The 22,337-nt window shown below is 33.5% G+C and overlaps 1 protein-coding gene and 1 pseudogene across 3 annotated transcripts; both read left to right on the top strand.

Annotated features, from left to right (window-relative positions):
* Nucleotides 1–1,976: 1,976 nt before the first annotated feature.
* On the top strand, nucleotides 1,977–8,225 carry LOC128221967 (zinc finger protein 300-like; annotated as a pseudogene).
* Nucleotides 8,226–16,158: 7,933 nt separating this feature from the next.
* On the top strand, nucleotides 16,159–21,639 carry LOC128221965 (zinc finger protein 845-like). 3 transcript variants are annotated; one of them, XM_052930690.1, is made up of 2 exons: nucleotides 16,159–16,191; nucleotides 19,288–21,639. In XM_052930690.1, the coding sequence occupies exon 2, from the start codon at nucleotides 19,482–19,484 to the stop codon at nucleotides 20,673–20,675; it is 1,194 nt and encodes a 397-aa protein (XP_052786650.1). In that variant the 5' UTR covers nucleotides 16,159–16,191; nucleotides 19,288–19,481; the 3' UTR covers nucleotides 20,676–21,639. The 3 variants fall into 3 exon arrangements, with proteins under 3 accessions (XP_052786650.1, XP_052786649.1, XP_052786648.1); XM_052930689.1 differs by having other exon boundaries at nucleotides 16,169–16,191; nucleotides 19,285–21,639; XM_052930688.1 differs by lacking the exon at nucleotides 16,159–16,191 and adding an exon at nucleotides 16,880–17,122 and having other exon boundaries at nucleotides 19,285–21,639.
* Nucleotides 21,640–22,337: the final 698 nt, after the last annotated feature.

Here is a 22,337-nt window from a genome sequence, read left to right as displayed (position 1 = left end):
TTTTTTAGATGTCCTTCATTTTCTACATGAGATATATCAAAATTTGGTTCATTTGATAATAGTCTCCATATTCCCACATATATTGAACATTCTGTATGAACGTTGGTCCATTAGTTTAACACTAATGTACAAAGTTCGTTATTTGGTTTATAAGGCAGACTGTGTGTGATGTTTTTAGTTTCTAACGATGACTGCATCGTATCTTTGAAAAGTATTTTCATTAGGTGCTCTGAATTGTTTCCCTCCGTCTGCAGATAGAGTTGGGATCTCTAATCATAGAAATACATTATTTGTTTTATTGATAAGTTTTCTCAAGTTAATGCATACTTTGATAAGATTTACCTTTTGCGTTTTATTTTTATTAAGGATTGTTGGGATAAGAGTGAGGTTTGTGCACATAAACTGGTTTAAACCCCCAGTAAATTTACATTTTACTGACCGTTCCAAGGCGGAACCTAACAATTCTTGATAAACATAACAATTTGTTTTATATATTTATATAGTATTTATGCACTGTCCTGTTTATAGAGTTTTGTGCTGTTCTATGTTTCTAGTTTGTGATTTTGTATTCTATGTCTTTGGCGTTTGCCGATTGCCACTAAACCGGGCTTATATTTAAACTTTTTGCCACTGAGCATGTTTCTGTAGCTTTTTGCATAAATATCAACAACCAAACAAGTAAACAAAAGGGATTGTTTATAAATGCAGCAGTAATTAATTACACCAACAACCAACAGGTTGTGGCGCCTTAAGATGAATTGATCTGAACATGAAGTTAACACATGAAGAACGCACATTTGTATATCTTTTAATCCTCTGTCAGTTATAATGGTAATTAAGTCAGTACCGCAGGTCTAAATTTACCTCTCTTCTTTGCCATTTTCAAGTGTCTGTGTTGAGTGCTCAACAGAAATGTCGAGTCCTTTCTGAGTATGCTGTTTTTTTCCTGTTTAAATTAACATGAGCAAGTTTTGCAATAAAACATGTTGTATCATCCAAAGCGAAGATAAGAGATGATCGATTGCATACAATGTAATTTTAATATCGATGATCGTTTTGTGGATGTATTCTCCAAATACATAAAGGTATGGTACAACATTTATTTTCTCTTTTCAATGTCTTCAAAAAATGCAGCAAAATAATGTGTTTCATGGTCTTGTATTGATTAGGTATTCTTCTTAAAAGTTAATTGTGTGTACCACTTCCTGGTCCAGTTTAAAATGTTCATGATCTTATTATTTCGATTTTGTTAACATGTTTACACAAAGCCATAAGCAACATGTTTATATACAGATCAGTGTCGTCGAAATGAACAACAACCCGTATTAATGGTTATTTTGAATGTGTATATTCCGTCATATCTGAGGTTAAATATTTCGGGACACAATTGTGAGTAAACTCCAGTACGCCTATGCGTAAAACTCAAGTAACAGAACCCAATGGCAAGTGCTCTACCATTTCGACATCATAAATATATATCGACCACTGAGGAAGTGTAATCCTGCGTATGTGCACCATCGATGACCTTTATTGTTTTAATAAACAATCAAACGCGTGGTTGATTGTACGTAAATACGAAGTTGCGTAAATAAATTTTGAAAAATCGAAGTTTTTGCCAAACAAGAAACCCCGTAATTGAAATAGAAACCGAATGGAGGTAGGGAGTGAAGGGATTTATATGATGTCCGTCATCGATCTGAGTAGTCCCAACATGGCCCTAGCTACGCGCCTGACAATCATTAAAATATGAAGAAATCACTGTTTTCAGTCTATTTTCCCTAAAAAATCTGTCAAACAGGTACTTATTTATATAATCGATATCAATGACTGAACCGACGTGAAGCATATTGAATATCTTATAAATACAGTAGATATGTATCGTTTGAATGGTCCATTTATACGTACACACATCAACAGAAAATTCAAACTAAGGGACAAAACTTTAGGCAATACGATATTACTCAGCCGTAGTAGCGTCCCTCAGTTATACTTTTGCCATGTTTTGAAATAAAAACAAAGGTTGGTATTCACATATCGAGGTGTTCATTTACTTCAATTCTTCTTAATCTTTCAGATTTAAAGTTGTACTTAAACCAAATGCTACCTTACCTGGTAATAGCACTTAGTACATAGTTGTTGGTTTTATAACAATGCTGTCTTTTGGATATAAAAAAATAATTACGGTAAACTTTAGTCTCATAGTGTTACGAGAGGTGCTGACGGGGATTTGTACAGTAATAATGTAGGCCGAATTTTATATAAATCTGCTTATGAATAACTGGTAACACAACGTGGTTAATACGAAACAATTTGCGAATATTATCAGATTGTCTTATATAAATGACCAGTAGAAATATTTTACCATAGAAACGACATTTGCAAATATTCCCATATTGTTAATACCCGACTTGAAATTGAGATACTTATAACTTGTTTACCGTTTTATGCCTGTGTATTTTATTGTTTTGCTTTAATCAGACTTTATGAATATTGTAGTGCAGGTTGGTACCAAGTTATGGTTTAATACTGTTGTATAATATGGTTAATGGCGTGTGACAAGAATTTGCAGGTATATGAATTGTTGTTTTGTAAGACTGTTAACAACCGAAAAAAAGTCGTGTTTAATATGGCAACACTAGTTTTACCTAGCACATAATACTTACTAATTTTAAAATAATCTATGAATGGTGTGATCGTTTTGAAACATGTGTAAGGTATTAGCCGCGTAATACACACTTTTTTAAAAGCTTTAACCGACAACATAGTTATAATCACGGTACACTATGGGACTTTTATCCAAATTTTGAAGATTTTTTACCGTGAATTAAAAAAGATATTTATGAATCATTACACCCACCCCCAAACTCCAAGGGCTACAAAGAGCGACAAGTAAATATTTTGTCTATATTTGATCTTTTTTTCGCATTATCAGAGATTATGAAATAAACACAACAGTTTCTGGTAAAATAAATTTCAGTTAACAGAAAACTAAAGTTCAAACGAACACATTATTGATAAAAATGGAAAAACATCATTTTGATTGATCTTATGATTCTTCGGAAAAGAGCAGTTTTTCGATGTTTGAAAATATATAGCAGTTTTATAAAATTCATAAAAAATAGTTAACTATAAGGCAAGCTGCTGAAATCATTTTAGATATTATCTATGATGTCTATTGAACAATTTAAAAGACAATTTATGATAGTTTACCGTCCAGTTTTGAAGAAAATATGCATAATGTCATGTTACCATACATTTTTATAGCTAATAAAATGCTTAAAAATCAACCTTTTTCTTGTAAAAAATTATAAAGCTTAATTGGACTTATTCATAAAATGTACTCTTTCAAATAAATGAATTTTACTTATGATACTAACTCAGAATACAGAGTTTAAAACAAATGAGTGTACTTTTAAACTAAAATATGTGAAGAAACAAGGACACTAAGTGGGCTCGCCCCTCCAAAAATATCAGAGTGAAAGTTCTCAACTAATGTGTGTTTTTTTAATATTATAACATGTAAACAATCTCTGTGGGTAATTTGATGTATATCTGTTTTATTTTGTCATTGGTATTCTAACAATTAGTTTTTTCACAATAATTCTTCACTCTTCAACATTTGAAGTTTGGTCTGTTCCCATGCTTTGTACTTGTAGTGTGTGCACAGATGATAACTACTCAATGCTGAGTCAATGCTGATTTGGTTTTCATGCACCTTCAGGCTCTTTACCCATCAAGAACGTTTAGTGCTGTAAAGGAAAAAAAGTTGTTCTTTAAAGCCTTTCTAACTAATTAGTATAGATAATTATACTGCCATACATATACAAAATAAAATATAAACAGTTTAATATTTCTCGACATTATTTTGAAAAAAAAACAACAAGCTGATACATACATGTATATATATCAAGAAAATTATTAAATTTATCAAAAAAATTTATCATCATCATCATCATCATCACCACCACCACCACCACCACCACCACCACTTGACCACCACCATCACCACCACCACCACCACCACCACCACCACCACCACTTGATTATTGAATACAGTAGGTTTATACAAACAAAAACCAAGTCAGATATGTTTTATATGAAATACTCACATCATCTCGATCAGATGCGACTGCCTTGTGGATGGACATGACTGTCAAATCCGCTCTCAAGGATCCAACATAGTTAATGCAGGCTGGAATTCTTCATAACCCAGTGTTGTTGACCAAGTAATATTCAGTCATTTTCCTGCCTGGAAGAAATTAGACTTCTGATTATCAACCAGCAGAAACTACCACCGTAAAATACAAATGCACAAGTATTATACATTCTGCACTAATATCTGTTTTAGCCAAGAGTAAGGGTTGGTAGGCACAAATGTGTAGTTGTTGTGCATATGGTTGATAATGATTCACAACAGTATGGGGTTTTAACGAGATCTACACCAAGCCAATGAATGTCAATAGTGTTCTAGCAGATGCGGCTTCAAGCCCCAAACCACATACAACTTTTTTTCACAGGTTAATTTTGAAAATATGCATTTTGTAAACAAATAACGGGTATGTACATGTATTGTGGTATGTTAGAAGTAGGTCACGTACTAAATCACATCATTTTTAAACAAAAATTCAAGTCTAATATTTTTCTAAGATAAAACAATCAATTAAAAGATTACATACTCATATCATATCTTAAACATAAGTTATGTACATAAGTACATATAAAAATATGTAACATGTACATGAGTACATGTAAAATATGAACATGCTGTCTAAACATTTAGCTAATAAAAATGATTTAAGAATTCCAAAGATAAATTAAAAAACAAACGTTTTTGAACACATCAACGTACAAAACTGCTCAAGGATACTTACATTCAGAGCCCTTTGATACGAATATCCCAGTTCCATGCCGATTGTTGACAGTTTGTTTTTTCGAGAGAAAATCTTCTCTTACGCGTATATTTCACTTATAATCCATGTTTAACTGTAATGACTCAAATTGTTAGATGTATCGTAATCAACTGTCAGCGTGTACTTTTAGTGTTTATTTATTTTAAACGTATATTCATGAGAAAAAACATCACAAGGTTTCCAAATCCTACGATGTAGAAATTCCATTACTGACCTATGAATAGCCGGGAAATACCTTCTGTTTCTAAAAATAGCAACATCCGGTACAGGCCGAATACGCCCGATGTTCGTCGCGATCTGTTACGGCGTGTGGCGATATGTGTCGATGTTACCCGATGTTTCCCGAGTTGTATTACATGGCTAATACCTTAATGTCGGATTTTGTTTGATTTAAATAATATTGTAAGGCTAGAAAACACGATTTTATTTAAGACTAGTTTAAAATTAAGACTGGGTTTTTAACCAGATTATGTCTGGTGTTTTAGTATTTTAGAGTCAGGTTCGTGTCTTTGATTCTTTGAGTCATGTCTTTTTCAGCTAATTTGAGAACACATGCATGGAGAAAGCAACGGGAAGAACGCATATCATCTGTTCCTGATTGTGTTCGAGAGAAAACGAGTACAATTGTGACACACATTGACTATTTTAATTGTGAGAATTAGTACATTCACTATACTAAGTCCTCTAATTGGAGCGTAAGCCAGCATGTACAAGAATGCATGAATTCACATTGAAGACAAAATGTTCACATTTCAGTCTGCCTTTTCTCAAAGATCTAAGTTAAAAACAACGAATGTCATTCAAACATAAATGTTATTCATATGGCGCTGCATTTTCTATGAAAGTCTGTTTGCAACAATACATGAGTGATGCTTTTTCTCTGAAATAAAATTTACAAAAACACAGGAAAATTCACATCGAAAAAAAAAGTCATTTAAGTGTGGGACATATGGTGATACTTTTCTCTGAAACTCAAAATTACAAACCCACATGCAAATTCACGCCGGAAAGATGCCATACAAGTGTGAAACATGTGCTGCTGCTTTCTCTCAAAGATCTCATTTGCAGAGCCACATGCGAAAACACATAGGAAAAAAGCCATACAAGTGCGAGACATGTTCTGCTGCTTTTTCTCATGAATGCCATATGCAGATCCACAATAGAATTCATACTGGAGAGAAGCCATACAAGTGTCAAACATGTGATGCTGCTTTTTCTCAAAGATCATATTTGAAAGGCCACATTACAATTCACACAGGAGAGAAGCCATACAAATGTGAATTATGTGATGCTGCTTTTTCTAAAAGATCTGATTTGCAGAGACATGTGAGAACTCATAGCGGAGAAAAGCCATACAAGTGTGATAGATGTGGTGCTGCTTTTTCTCGAAAATCAACTTTGCATAGGCACATTAGAATACACACAGGAGATAAACAATACAATTGTGAGCAATGTGGTGCTGCTTTTTCTCGTAGATCAACTTTGCAAACCCACATGACAATTCATACCGGAGAGGAGTCATTGGTATGTGAGCAATGTGGTGCTGTTTTTTCTCGAAAATCAAGTTTGCAGAGGCACATGAGAATTCACACAGGAGAGAAGCCATACAAGTGTATTATTTGTGATGCTGCTTTTTCTCAAAGATCAAATTTGCAAAGACACATAAGAATACACCCAGGAGATACACCATACATTTGTGAGCCATGTGGTGCTGTTTTTTCTCAAAAATCAAGTTTGCAGAGGCACATGAGAATTCACACAGGAGAGAAAACATACAATTGTTAGACATGTGGTCTTGCTTGTTCTGAAATATTGGATGTGAATAGCACACGTGGATTTACACCGGAGAGGAGCCATACATGTTTGAAATATGTGGTATGGCTTTTTGGTAGGATTTTTTCTCAAAAGCTGATTTATAGCACTGCATGAGAATTATACAAGGGAAATAAACATTGAGTTATATGTTGCTGTTTTCTGCAAAGCCCCGATTTACTAAAACACATAAACAAAAACACTCGAGAACTTCCTTGGTCCATGTCGCCATACATGGATTATAAGTATATTCAATGGCCGAGAGTGCAATATAGGTTTATTCCGACCCGAGCGTAGGGTGTTTAGCGGAAACGAGGTTTACCGAGTTTCCGGAAAACACCTTGCGCGAGGGTCGGGATAAACCTATCTTACTCGAGCGGCTAAGGTAGATGCTTTTTCCCCACCTCAGTTTAACAAAATTAAGTAATAATGTATTTTTGCTGGAACTATTTTGCGCTTAGTGAAAATAATTGCGTATGGATTTGCGATAAATCGTGGTTGTCATAGATATGCGCGCAGAGATTCAGATTATGTTAATAGTCAGATCGGTCTTTAAATAGTTCTAAGGGGAGTGAAGCATTACTTCTTGAAAGGTTCGTGAAAACTGTTTAATGATGACATTTGAAGTGAGAAATACTTAATAAGTGTTCTAAATAATGCCATAAGACAAGATGATGCTACCGATGACATTCTTCAACAAGGGAGGTAATTTTAATGTGGTGACCATTAAAAAGTAGTTCCATACGGGCATTTTATCTTCGCCCGTGGACAAGATAAGAATTTTTAGCATGATTAAATTATTGGATCTACTTATCTGAGGTGGGAGAATAAATGATCATAATAAAAAACTTGGTTCTTTTGTTCATTTAGTTGTTGCTCCATATTTAATTCATTCCCTGAATTTTCTTTATGAAACTTCAAGCATATATTCGCTAATGTCGTATATACCACTATTCCTTTTTACATTTACTATTATATCGGCGTGACACACTGTTCATATATTGATTTATATACTGTACATTTGAAAATTTATTGACTTATAACTATGCAACTTGATTAATATGTTATCTTCATATTAAGTTGTGCCATATCTCCTACATTAATCAAATTACCCTCATCAATATGGGTTTATAATTTCATTTCGTTTTTACCTTAGATGTCCTTTATTTTCTAGGTGAGTCATATCGAAATTTGGTCCATATGTTAATTTCGTATTTGCTCCATATTTCCTCATTCATTGAATATTCTGTTTGAAACTTGGTCTGTATGTTTAATACTGTTTGTGCTTCTGCGTCAGTTGATACAAAATAAAAATGTGAAGTAAAGTATTACACGGATAATAACCATTTTATCATATCAACTCATAATTTCCGTTTGCTCATCTGCCCTTGTTTTTACGATCATTACAATACGCTACATACAAAAGGAGGACAATCATGGAAATGTAAAGAAATACATGTAACCTATACGTTTATTTTTGTCTGCGAAAATATAATGTTTAAACCTTTGTAAATAAACCTTTGTAATTAAATGTTTGTTATTCTATTGTTTGTTTACCTTTGTTTATACAATGACGGGTAAAGGGTTCAGTTGAGTTTAAAGTCGTTGTGAAAATCTGTTTTCAAGTTGTTCTTGTACATTCGCTTCTATACAATAAGTTTCCTTATGCTGTTGTGCATTTAAATTTTTGAACATGTACTATGTACACACACCTAGACGACGTAGTGCGCAAACAATCCCAGCATATCTGTACAAGAAGTATTTTGCAGCCTCAATATTAAAGTCCTTATATGCATTAATTATTTCATGTGTGAAATACGTGTGTGTATATTATTTATAAACGCAACGTTACAAGGTATACAACATGGAAAACCCAACAAGTTGTATTTCGCCTGTATGTTCCTGTAGTTTATGCTTGTGTTATTATTAGGTATATTACGTCGACAACTTAACAAGTTATTAAAGGGATTGTATCTAAATGCAGCACTAAGTATACACCATTAACAACCTTACACGTTAATAAAGGGGCTAAATGCAGTGCGCTTGGTATACAACATTAATAACCTTATAAGTTGTTTACGGGATTTCGCCTGTATGCTTAATTATGGCATTGGAGCTTACGTCTATATTTAAATAAAATCTATATGGTTTACATGTCCCTGTGTGGATTCTGATTCATCTAGTTAACGAAGTAAAAAGTGCATAACCACATAGTTGACAGCCATATCTTTATCATGTTAAGTGTTCACTCAAGTGGCGTTTTAATAATAGTTCCTCAAACAAAGAAGGCCCACGTATCTTTAAATATGCAAACTAACATGTGTTTTCGTGTTGTTTTGTTCAAGATCGTTTCGAAAATAAAGTATTGGTGCATACTAGACATATATATGGGTTCTCTCTCTTAAGTGTATCCATGTGGCGTTTTAATTTAAAAAAGCTGCCTGTAAACATAGTTTAGTTTTTAGTTACTGGTTGGAGAGCAGTAGCCGGCAGTTTTTGCATGTTTTTTTCAGTACCGCTCCTTGACTATAAAACCAATATTTATCGGCTTATTAAGTATAATTTCCCCATGGAGCGCCTCTATTGAACAGGAAAGTAATACTAGTAACCAAGCGCCGATGTAGGCTCGCTTTAACAATGCGTCTAAAACAGTACCATGGATACATAAAAGTTTGAATATGTCTCAATATTGTTTGAAAGCGATTGATGGGCAATATGAAAATATCATTTCAACAGGCGTTTTTTAAAAATACATTTTGCTGTGATTCATCGACGAATAATCGTTCATAACCAACACTTGACTATCGGTAAATTCTAGTGCTATAATTAGATATGCAAATTTATTCAATTGCGCATGCGCAGTAACATTCACGTGAGCATCCTCCACGAGAAATTTGTCGAACTTTTTGACATATCCAATACCATTCGTAAATAAAATATTAAAACTTAAGCTTTGTGTTTGATTCGATGCAAATGTTGTTCTTTTTACCATTCTCACCTTCTTTAAGAAGATTTAAAAAAAAATCTGATTAAAAAGCGATTGCTGGCTACTGCTTTCCGGCGGCTACTGCTCTCCAACCAGTAGTTTTAAAAGATGAAAATTACAATTGTGAAAAGGGTCTTGTATAGTGGAAAAAAACGCAGTAACTGGAGAAAACACTTGCCCGGCTTGGTGATCACACACGAGTGTGAGCGTTCTTGCTCGGCTCCAGATATTGTCGCCGATCCCTTGGAATTCGAGCAAACGACTGTATAATAAATTACTTGTATGATGTGTGAATGAGCTCAACAGGACTCAATTTCTCGAAACTTCTTAAGTCCCTTATAACAGGATTAAGCTAAACTCACTATTTTTGGTTTTCAATAATTTGGATAATATTTACTTCTTTAAGAGTTTTTATACTTTATATTGGAATTATCTATATGTTATTTAAATTAAACCATTTTTCATTTATCAAAATTCCATTCAAGTATGTATTTTGAGTAATTGAAATAAGCTACTTAAGCCTGTTAAGCTTAAGAAGTTTCGAGAAATTGGGGCCATGTGTTCTACTACATATTTCGTATAAAAGGATTTACATATTTCGTGTGTTTAATGTTTTTTACTGAGTGAATAAGCATGTGTCTTTGCAAAGAATGTATTTGTGTTAAAATTGCAAATAATGTATCAAGGTTTTCCTTCCTGTAAGTGCGGTTATATTGCATCTTGGTTTCATGTCTGTGTAAATTCTGCGATGTATTTTCTCAATAAAGTTTAGGATTGAGACGAAAGATAGAATCTACTTTTTGAAAGGCGTTCAACTTTCAGTTCAAATGTTTTACAGACAAACAATCGTAGCAAACACAATATTTTATTTTTGTTAAACAACACGACGTTTATAGCATCGCCCCTAATTCCTGCTTAACCGCTAGTTCATTTTCAAGCGTAAACAGCTTTACAATCCATGGATAATCCCGGAGGACCTCAAAATATTAAGAACACAATACAACACTATATATAAAGTCTTATACTAAACAGTCAATTTATATATTTAAAAACTCCATTAAAATATGTGTTTATAAATCCTATCCTAAACATGACTAGTCGGGTTCAAAAGAGGCATATAGTGGCTCTCAGCTATTTGGTATGGAATGTATGAACAGAAGCTTATTTACTCAAATTCGACTTATAGTATGATTAGAACTATTAAACAAATGTAGTTTTTATAAAGTGTTAACGATTTATATGAAATCTAGTAGGACAAATACCTCGAACCCGGTCTCCGCCACATTTTTTTCTTACTTTTTGGTACTTTTTTTACAATTATGACATCAAAGCGTAACATATTTTATTAGATCAATGTCCTGAGATTCGTTACAGAAAAAAAACTTTTTTTTGGTGCAAATCTGTGACACAGTCCATTTAAATTCGTAGCCGTTTTCCATTTTATCACCTGATACATATACATCTTGCTTTTGTATCCTGCATAAAGCGGTCTTTGGCGTTTAAATAATAATAATAATAATAATAATAATAATAATAATTAATATAATAATAATTAAAAAATAATGATAATAATGATGATGATGATATGGTTGGGGTGTTAGTGGTTGTGCTTCTGCTGCTATTATTGCTGCTGATTATGATGATGGTGGTGGTGGTGGTGGTGATTGTGGGTCTGCTGCTGCTGCTGATGATGATGATGATGATGATGATGATGAAGTTAATAATAATAATAATAATGAAAAATAGATGATGATGATGATGATGATGAAAATAATAATAATTCAACCGAATGAAAGCTAGAAACTACATATCAATTCCCTGACCACGCTCTGAAATGGCCTAGCGGCGTGAAGTTAGCGGCCTGGCGGCCTAGCTGCTTCATGTGACTAGCGGCCGAAAAATGTTTCCCATTCCAAAGCATTTAATATGCGTTCTATTCTAGAACAATGATAAATTAAATGTTTCTACTCATAAATCAACACCCTTTAGCAAATATCAGCATTTCCCCCTTTTTCAGTGCTGCTGTATAAGTGCAAGCCTCTAGGCCGCTCTGTTAATGTACGACTAAAAACAATTGAATTATCATCAAAATCATTACGAAACAAAACAAATATATAATTGGCACATCCTTTTAAAACTTTGATTTTATTATGAATGGCCACGTCATTAAAGAACATGCACTACACGGATGATCCCAGTCACTTAAATATTGTCTGGGAACGAGGAATTCCCTTATTTGTCCCAACTTAATCAAATTTGTTTAGTTATCGAATTTGGTCGAGAAATTTGGTGATACATATGTTCGTTATAAATATGATTATGGTGTGCGAAGAAGTAAAAACGCTAGTGCGGTAAAAAGTAAAATAAAGCATTCAATTACAAACGAAAGCATTTTATCCTGACCTCATCGTCATATTTTGCATACTTAATCGAACTTGGTCGATTTTTTTATGATTAATATTTTTTATATCCAAAACATAGGGTATAAAAAAACAGTATAAACTCTGATGAGTGTGTATGGTTTCAACTATTTAATCTAAACATGAACTAAATTAAGGATGGCGCACTATTTCATCTCTTTTTTCGAAGCCTTATAAATACGTTTGTTTTTTCTTAACATTTTATTTTTTGAGTTGACTTACATTAAATAGACAAGTACCACACCCCGTAACCTGAAATGTTGTTCCATTGTTCGAAAGATGTAAGACTCGGTGTCACAAAATATTGTTTGTTTTTTACAGTTACTGCGATGAGTTAGAATACTTTGTTTCAAGTTTAAGTTAAACAACCTAGGTATCAAGGTCAAGGTTACTATTAATAGAACAAGGGTTGGTATTGAATAGCCAATCATTCAAAATCCGATTCTTGTCAACTTTTTAATTTGATTGTTTTATTGCTTTTGACAGGCACATTTCACATCATTATTGTATTTACTTATAAGTCAAAGCGGCGAAGTCGAGCGCGCTGTCTTACGCTTTATCTTGTGTTTACCTTTGTTGGTACACTGACGGGATGAAGGTACAGTTGAGTTTAAATGTCGTTGATTAATCCTATTTGAAGCCGTTCTTGATCATTCGTTGCTATCCATTAAATTGTTAACTTATGCTATCATGCATTTTAATCCTAAATTGTTACTTTGTACACATATGTACGTTGATCACCTAGTGCACACAAAATTCCACGCATACCCGATCAATTAGTTCTTGCAGCCTCAATACTATATTCTTAATACGCATGGAGTCTCATCTGTGTGAAACCTGTTTCTGTATTTAATGTTTAAATGCACCACTAGATGTGTAGCCCCAGCATGTTGTAAAAGGGATTTCGCCTATATATGCCTGTATGTTTCTATTATTTATGTTTGTGTTAGCAATAAGTATACAACTTGAACAAGCCATCAAGTTGTAAAAGGGATTGTTTCTAAATGCAGCACAAAGTATGCAACATCAACAACCTAACACATTGTTAAAGGGATTGTGTCTAAATGCAACACAAATTATACAATATCAGCAACCTTACAAGTTGTTAAAGGGATTCTATCTAAATGAACCACTAAATATACAACACCAAAGACCTTTAAAGTTGTTAAACAAGTTGAACAAGACTTAAAGTTGTAAAAGGGGTTGTATCTAAATGCAGCACTAAATAAACAACATCAACAACCTAACAAATTGTTAAAGGGAATATATCTAAATGCAGCACTATGTTGGAAACATCAACAACCTAACTAGTTGTTAATGGGATTGTATCTTAAAGCAGCACTAAAGTACAACATCAGCAACCTAACAAGTTTATTTTAAGGAGTTGTACGTCAATGCAGTACTTTTATGGTGTACAACATCAACAACCTTACAAGTTGTTAATGGGATTATATTTATATGCAGCACTAAGTTAACAACATCAACAACCTAACAATTTGTTAAAGAGATTGTATCTAAACGCAGAACCAAGTATACAACGTCAACAACGTTACAAGTTGTTAAGGGACTGTTAATAAATGCAGCAGTAAGTTAACAACTTCAACAACCTAACAAGTTGTTAAAGGGATTGTTTTTACTGAAGCAGTAAGTTAACAACGTCAGCAACATAACAAATTGTTAAAGGGATTGTATCTAAAAGCAGCACCAAGTATACAACGTCAACAACCTTATTAGTTGTTAAATGGATTTTAGATTCATGTAGCACTAAGTGTTTAACATCAACTACCTAACTAACAAGTTTAAGGGATTGTTTATAAATACAGCAGTAAGTAAACAACGTTAACAACATAACAAGTTGTTAATGGAATTGTTTATAAATGCAGCAATAAGTTAACAATGTCAACAACCTAACGGGAAGAACTGACCTGAACATAAAGTTAGCACATTGAGAACGCTGATTTGTATTTTTAATCCTCTGCGAGTTATAATGGAAATGAACTCAGTACCACACGTCTTCATTTACCTTTCTTCTTTGCCATCTGCATTTTCAAGTGTCTGTGTTGAGTGCTCAATAGAAATGCCGAGCCCTACCTGAGCATGTATTTTTTTATTTATTTACATGAGCAACTGCAACATAAAATGTATCATGCAAAGGGAAGATTAGAGATGATCGAGTGCAAACATTGTAATTTTAATATCACAGATTGTTTCGTGGATGTATTCTCCAAAAACATAAAGGTATGGTAAAACATTTATTTTATTTTTAAAATGTCTTCCAAAAATGCAGCAAAATGATGTGTTTCATGGTCTTGTATTGATTAGGTATTCTTCTTAAAATTTAAATGCATTTTGGTTTTCTTAAATACATGTGTACCACTTCCTGGTCCAGTTATAAGATGTGCATGATTCTATTATTTCGAGTATGTCAACACGTTAATACAAAGCCGTAAGCAAATATGTTAATATACAGGTCAGTGTCGTCGAAATGTAGATAAACCCATAGTAGTGGTCATTTTGAGTGTGTGTTCATATGTTGAGTAATATGTACAGTAAATTAATTCCGGACACCATTCTTTGTAAACTCCAGTATGCCCAGGCGTAAAACTCATGTAACCGAACCGAATTATGACCATATTTAATCCCGACAGAAGACGAAAATGTCGACCACGGACAAAGTGTATATCTGCACAATAAGAGCAGCATCTTGAAAGAAACTCAAGAGTGTACGAGAACTAGACTTCTAACGGTACATGAAGGGTAAAATTGGTTAAGGTTTACTGAAATTCGCTTAATGCTGGCGTTAATGAACACGTTAGCGTATTCCTCAAAGATCTTATTTTACATGTTGAGTATTCATTCAAATTAAACAGGCGTATCCTTCGAAATGCTTCAGCTATGCTCCTGAATTGTACAAACTATTTATAGTTTTATTTAAATAATAACGATTACTACAACACCAATTATCAACCTGGGAATGTTAAGATTAATAAGTCAACGCACATCACCCCTATGTGTAACACTCATAGTACTTATATTAAATATTCATTTTGTTTTAAATGAACATACTTCCTTACATGATATATGATTTACGAGGATCATTCTGAAATACGAGACACTGACAGTACATAGAATATTTGCTACAGGTAGTATGTATATTAATTCATATCAGAGTAATTGCCGGATTCTGTCTTTTTAATGTGTAAAATATGTTGTTGTTTTTTTTTCATTTGTTCAAGAAGACTTCAAACTCTAAGATGCCGAAGCAATTTTACAATTGCAAAACTACGGTGTCTGCTAAAAAAGCATGTTTGTATATAAAGCCCAACGAACTGAGAAAACGTCGTTATCTGATGTTTTGAATTTTTCAAATTGGGTTGTTATTTGGCCGATATAAAACAAGCAGGGAAATGCTATAAAATGCTTCCAAGGCGGTGCCTAACATTCATCGATCAACCACCTAGTTATTTATATATGTACTGTGTTTTTCGTGGAGTTATGTGTTGTTGTTCCATGTTTTCTTTTGTGATTGTTTTGACGTTATGATTTTCTGTCACTCACTTCAGTAATAAAAGCATGACTTTTAGAAAATTTGACTAAGGTTAGTGTTATATTTTTACAAGAATTCAATTATACGATTGGACATTCATACATACACTTTGATAGCATTATATGCTTAAAATATGTATTTAATCACTAGAACACTACTTTATATCGTGATTTCGAGTTTCGTCGTGGCCGACTTTAATTGCCATTTACAATTATAAAAATACAAAGAAATCAATGTATCCTGTCTATTATCCTTAATAAAGCACTGTTAAACATGTATTGATTTATATAATCGATATAATGATTGAGAAGAGTTAAAAAAAAACATAACTTTTGAACACAGGCTACGTTTTGTTTGAATGACCATGGTTACTTTGGTATATACACACAAATATGAACTGAAAACTCAAATAATAGCATTTCAACTAAGGGACAAAATTTTTGCCAATGTTATATTGCTCAGCTGCAGTAGCCTCCCTTAGTTATAAATTTGACACGATATCAGATAAAAACAAAGGTAATTACCACTTCAATAATTATTATATATGTACTATGTGGTTTGTGGAGTTGTGTGTTGTTGTTCAATGTTTTCTTTTGTGATTGTGTTTGACGTTAAAATTTTCTGTCACTCACTTCAGTAATAAAAGCATGACTTTTAGAACATTTGACTAAGGTTAGTGTAATATTTTTACCGATTATCCTTCATACATCAGGGCATTCATTTACACACTTTGATAGCATTATATGCATACAGATCTGTTTTTATTCACACAAGAACACACAACCCTTTTTTATATCATGTGCTTCTTCGTGGACTTTTATTGATTAAACGATTATAAAAAAAATAAAGACTTCAATGTATCCTGTCTTTTATCCTTAAAAACTGTTACTAAAACATGAATTGATTTATATAATAAAATATAATGATTGAGACTACGTCAAAAAAATTATTACTTATTAACACAGGCTACGTTTTGTTTGAATGGCCCTGGTTACTATGGTATATATATATACATATATACATACACACACACGCACGCACGCACGCACGCACGCACACTTACACACATCAACTGAAAACTCATATAAATGCATCTAAACTAAGGGACAAAACGTTTGGCAATATAATACTGCTCAGCCGTGGTAGTGTCCCTTAGTTATAAATTTGCCACGATATCAAATAAAAACAAAGGTAATCACCACATATCGACGTATTCATTTACTTCTATTTTTCTTCCAGATTTTAAGTTATTATTAAGCCAAATGCTACCGTACCTGGTAATGCCATTGCATGGTTGTTGGATTTACATCATTGATCTTTCCGGATATAATAAAACGTACAGATATATCATGTTGCAGTCTCACACTGTGAACGTGGTGCTGATAAAGTGATTGGTGGTTTATACAATGATAATCTCAAGCCGATATTTATGGCGGTTAGATCACAGGTATTCCTTTCGATATTTGTCCATTTATGTATTATGAAACCTTTTTAGATTAGTCAATAAAAACACTTAACAGCCGACTCTGAGTATTTAACGATTTTTGTTTTTGCGACTTGACGTTGAGGGAACAAAGTGATAAAAACATTACTTAAACTTGCATTTTGCAGACAAGTTTGTTTTCGGTCCGTTATCGTGATTCTCGGTCCGTTATCGTGACTTGTTCAAACGTAAACCCCGGGCGTTATCGGAAGAAAACATGCATTATTCAGTAAATTTACATCCGGCTCGTTGTTTAACATAAATATAGTCTAAAATAATAGACGTGTTTTACGGGATTCTCCCAATCCCTAACGTCTTAACGCGTTTGTGCAAAAACAGGGGGTGTTTGAAAAATATTGAAATTGTATTAAGTGAAGTATTTTATGGTTGAAATTGATCAGAAAGGTTTATATTCATGGTTTACCATGTAAGTGAAAAGTTATTTTACACAAAACAAGCATTTAATGCATATAAACACATTATTTACCTTTCCAATAAAGCGAAAGTTGACTGACTTGACCTCCGACAAGCTTCGAGATATACCTCGTAAAGATAATCGTAACAACTTGGCCATGGCCGAATTGTTCCTATTGTTTTAAAACTGTGCCCTAAAGCCTTGCAGCTGCCCTTCGTGTATATATCGTTATGTTTTGACAGAAGTAAATGAAGAAAACCCGTCAAACTCATAATTATTCGTTGGATATTTATTTATTGTGTACGGAACTAATATAAAATAACATAATCTGGTAATATTTCTTGTTTTTATGATATTTTATAGACGCAATATGCTTTAACCCGGAATCCCGATCGGAATAACTACCCAATTTGTACGTGAAGGATTTGCCATATCAAAAATCGTCAAAAAAAGCGTCAACATACAATTATTTAGACTTAACATAAACACTATCAGGGCCCGCATCATAACATTGGACGCTGATCGACCTGGTTTATGACCGAAAGGTGGTCAACGATGCAAAATTGTGCACAAAAAATATTTCAGTATATTAAGCTGTATATGTATATATATATATATTGAAGAAATGAAATAAACGACATATGACATACATATGTTATTGAATATTCTGAGTTATCTTTCCTGGCAAGCTAATGTGTGTTTACTAGACTGTACCTTCTGCAGATGTTTTGACAATGTGTTTGATTTAAAAGCACTAATTTAGATCTTGAACGTTTAACTCCACCCCACGTTAGATACATATGTCGATTTTATTCAGAACAAATGACTTATATTGACAATACAGTAACTCCATTACGTCGTATGAAACTAACAAAGAGTTTTGAATATTTTTCAATGCTGATTGCTTAAGATACTGTACATTTTATCTTGAACATGTTAACATATATTCTTTTAGTTTGTTTAGTTTTAATTAGTTGCCAAAACATATAAATGTCAAAGTATGAATAAATCCGTAAGTTATCTATTATCAGATAGGTATTGTGTTAATAATCCAAGTTATCTAGTAAATATCTGGAATAAAAACACACTTTCAAATCGACAGAACATTGCAAAAATGGCGTCGAAACAAAAATGCAGCTGTAGATTTTTCATACGTCGCTTGTCGAACTTAATGTTAAACTTTATCAATGACCTCACTCAGGACGCCACTCTAAACCTTTTTTGAGGTTATTTTGTGCTATCTGTTTTTGCATTTTCTTAATATTTCGTAATATTTAACAGTCTATTAAACAAAAACGTTGTTCATGGTGTGTTTTGTATGCACTTGTAGCGATAATAAACCTTTATGGGGTCGTTACCATCTGCAAAGGCCACTGTGGCCAACCCTTAACAACTTATAACATTCCTTTTAGTTTGTATTACCTCAAATCTTAAGAAGTTTTCACAATCCCCGTGTAAATACCGACCACTTATCTATAAATAAAAATATATGTTTGGCTTCTTGCAGTAAGAAACTTGTTTAAATACCGCATTTGTCTGGTTGATTATTGTGAGACCTGTCAATACCAGATTTTGTCTCGTTTAATATTTTGAGACTGGTTTGTTCTAGTTTATGTATTGTTTAATAGTGTGATACCTGTTTAAATACCACCATATGTCTTTTTTGAACAACTTGTTTCTTTTCGATTCTAATAGTTCATGTGTTTTTCAGCAGATTTGAAACCTCGCGAATGGAGAAAGCAACGGCAGGGATGCTCGACATCTGATGCTGATGGTGTTGGTGAGAAAACAAACACGACAACATTACAATTCACACAGGATACAATCCATGCAAATGTGTACTATGTGGTGCTGCTTCTTTCTATAATACCTCAGTTGAACTGACACATGTGAATTCACACAGGAGAAATGCCATACAAATGTGAACTGTGTTGTGCTTCTCTTTCTAAAAGTTGTCATTTGCAGAGACACATGATAATTCACACAGGGGAGAAGCCATATAAGTGTGATACATGTGGTGCAGCTTTCTCTCGAAAATCACATTTGCTGGGCCACATTAGAATTCACACAGGAGAAAAGCCATACAAGTGTGATGCATGTTCTGCTGCTTTTTCTGATAGATCATCTTTGCAACGCCACATGAGAATTCACACAGGAGAGAAACCATATAAGTGTGAAACATGTTTTTCTGCTTTCTCTCACAAAGGACATTTGGATAGCCACATTTTGATTCACACAGGCGAGAAGCCATACAAATGTGAATTATGTAGTCTTGCTTTTACTAGCAAATCACATTTGACGAAACACATAAGAATTCACACAGGAGAGATGCTATACAAGTGTGTAACATGTGGTGCTGTATTTTCTGAAAGATCAACTTTGCAGAGCCACATGATAATTCACACAAGAGAGAAGCAATACAAATGTGAGACATGTGGTGCTGCTTTTTCTAAAAGATCAACGTTGCAGGGCCATATTAAAATTCACACAGGAGGGAAGCCATACATGTGTGATGCATGTGGCATTACTTTTTCTAAAAAAACAAGTTTGCACAATCACATTATAATTCACACAGGAGAAATGCCATACAAGTGTGACACATGTTCTGCTGCTTTTTCTCATAAAACAACTTTGAAGAACCACATAAGAATTCATAGCGGCGAGAAGCCATACCAGTGTGAAACATGTGGTGCTGTTTTTTCTCACAGTTCAAGTTTGAGGAGCCACATTAGAATACATACCGGAGAGAAGCCATACAAGTGTGATATATGTGACGCTCCTTTTTCTCAAAAATCATCTTTGCATCGCCACATTATAATTCACTCAGGAGAGAAGCCATACAAGTGTGACACATGCTCTGCTGCTTTTTCTGATAGATCAACTTTGCATCGCCACATGAGAATTCACACAAGAGAAATGCCATACAAGTGCGACACATGTTCTGCTGTTTTTTCTCGAGGACCATCTTTGCACCGCCACATGAGAATTCACACAGGAGAGAAGCCATACAAGTGTGATACATGTTCTGCTGCTTTTTCTCGAAGATCATCTTTGCAACGCCACATGAGAATTCACACAGGAGAGAAGCCGTACAAGTGTTAGACATGTGGTGCTGCTTGTATATTTTATGTTCAGATCTCCAATCGGAGAGTAGCCGTAAAGGTGTGAAATGTGTGGTGCTGCGTTTTCGTAAATCTTCTATGCTGCATCTCATGAAATTTCTCACACGGCAGAAACCTTGCAGGTGTAAGAATTGTGTTGCTGGTTTTGTTTCAAAACCACACTTGAATGCACACTCGAGGACAGCCTTATTCATGCTAGATTTGCGATGCTGCTTTTTTATGGAGTGCTTCTTGATAAGTGCAGAACATAAAGTGCTTCTTTTACTAGAATATATCGTTTACATAATGACATGAGCAGACAAACATTAAACAAGGAAAACGGTTGTGCATTTAAAAAAATGTTCTTTGATGTAGTCATTAGAATGAAAAAGAAACTTATATAGAAATTCACAGATTTATTATACGCATTGTTTACATTAGATGTTCAAGCAAATTGAGTCTAACCCATGAAGTTGAAAACTGCATTGAAATGTATGATTTTTCAATCCATAAAGAAAGTTAAACCAAATATGACACTTCTCTCATACTTGTGCTCATAAAGACAGTGCTGCGCCAGTTTGTGCGTCTTGTATGTCGTATTTGCTCCCTATCGCCTACATGTATGTATTAAATAATGATTATAAATATCCTGATTCTTCTGTTCATTTTCGTTTTTGTTACATATACATTTATTAAATAATCTTTAAAATGTAACTTAGTTTATGTATTCATTTAGTATTTTTTTCAAATCTCCTACATTAATTGAGTTTATTAAACTTTGTTTATATATCCTACGTTTTTGGTGATCTTCATGAAATCATGAAACATAAGCAAAACATTCGAGAACATCCTTGCTCCATATCACCATACATGTATTAAATGATAATCGTTAAACTTGGTTCTTTTTTTCATTAAACTTGGTTCTTTTTTTTTCTTTTTGTTGTTGCTTCATATCATTATGAAACTTGGAGCATTTGTTTGTTAATACGTATGTACCAACGTTCCTTTTACATGATTAAATTGAACTGAACACTCCGCTTGACAAATTATACATATATCGATTTATACAGTAAATCATACATTTATAAATGTTTTGAGAAAAAAATGTTCAACTTTGGTTGTGGCGCCTTAAGATGAATTGATCTAAACATGAAGTTAACACATGAAGAACGCACATTTGTATATCTTTTACTCCTCTGTCAGTTATAATGGTAATTAAGTCAGTACCGCAGGTCTAAATTTACCTCTCTTCTTTGCCATTTTCAAGTGTCTGTGTTGCTCAACAGAAATACCGAGCCCTTTCTGAGTATGCTGTTTTTACCTGTTTAAATTAACATGAGCAAGTTCTGCAATAAATAAATGTTGTATCATCCAAAGCGAAGATTAGAGATTATCGATTGCATACAATGTAATTTTAATATCGATGATCGTTTTGTGGATGTATTCTCGAAACACATAAAGGTATGGTACAACATTTATTTTCTCTTTTCAATGTCTTCAAAAAATGCAGCAAAATAATGTCTTCATGGTTTTGTAATGATTAGGTAGTCTTCTTAAAAGTTAAATGTGTGTACCACTTCCTGGTCCAGTTTTAAAATGGTCATGATCTTATTATTTGAATTTCGATTTTGTTAACATGTTTACACAAAGCCATAAGTAATAT

The sequence above is a fragment of the Mya arenaria genome, chromosome 16, assembly GCF_026914265.1.
Source record: "Mya arenaria isolate MELC-2E11 chromosome 16, ASM2691426v1".
Taxonomy (NCBI): domain Eukaryota; kingdom Metazoa; phylum Mollusca; class Bivalvia; order Myida; family Myidae; genus Mya; species Mya arenaria.
Note: the sequence above shows the minus strand (reverse complement) of the source record. Positions and strands in the feature narration are given on the sequence as shown.

Coding starts and splice junctions, on each gene's coding strand:
- LOC128221965 (XM_052930690.1), top strand. CDS start 19,482: ATGCCATACAAATGTGAACTGTGTTGTGCTTCTCTTTCTAAAAGTTGT.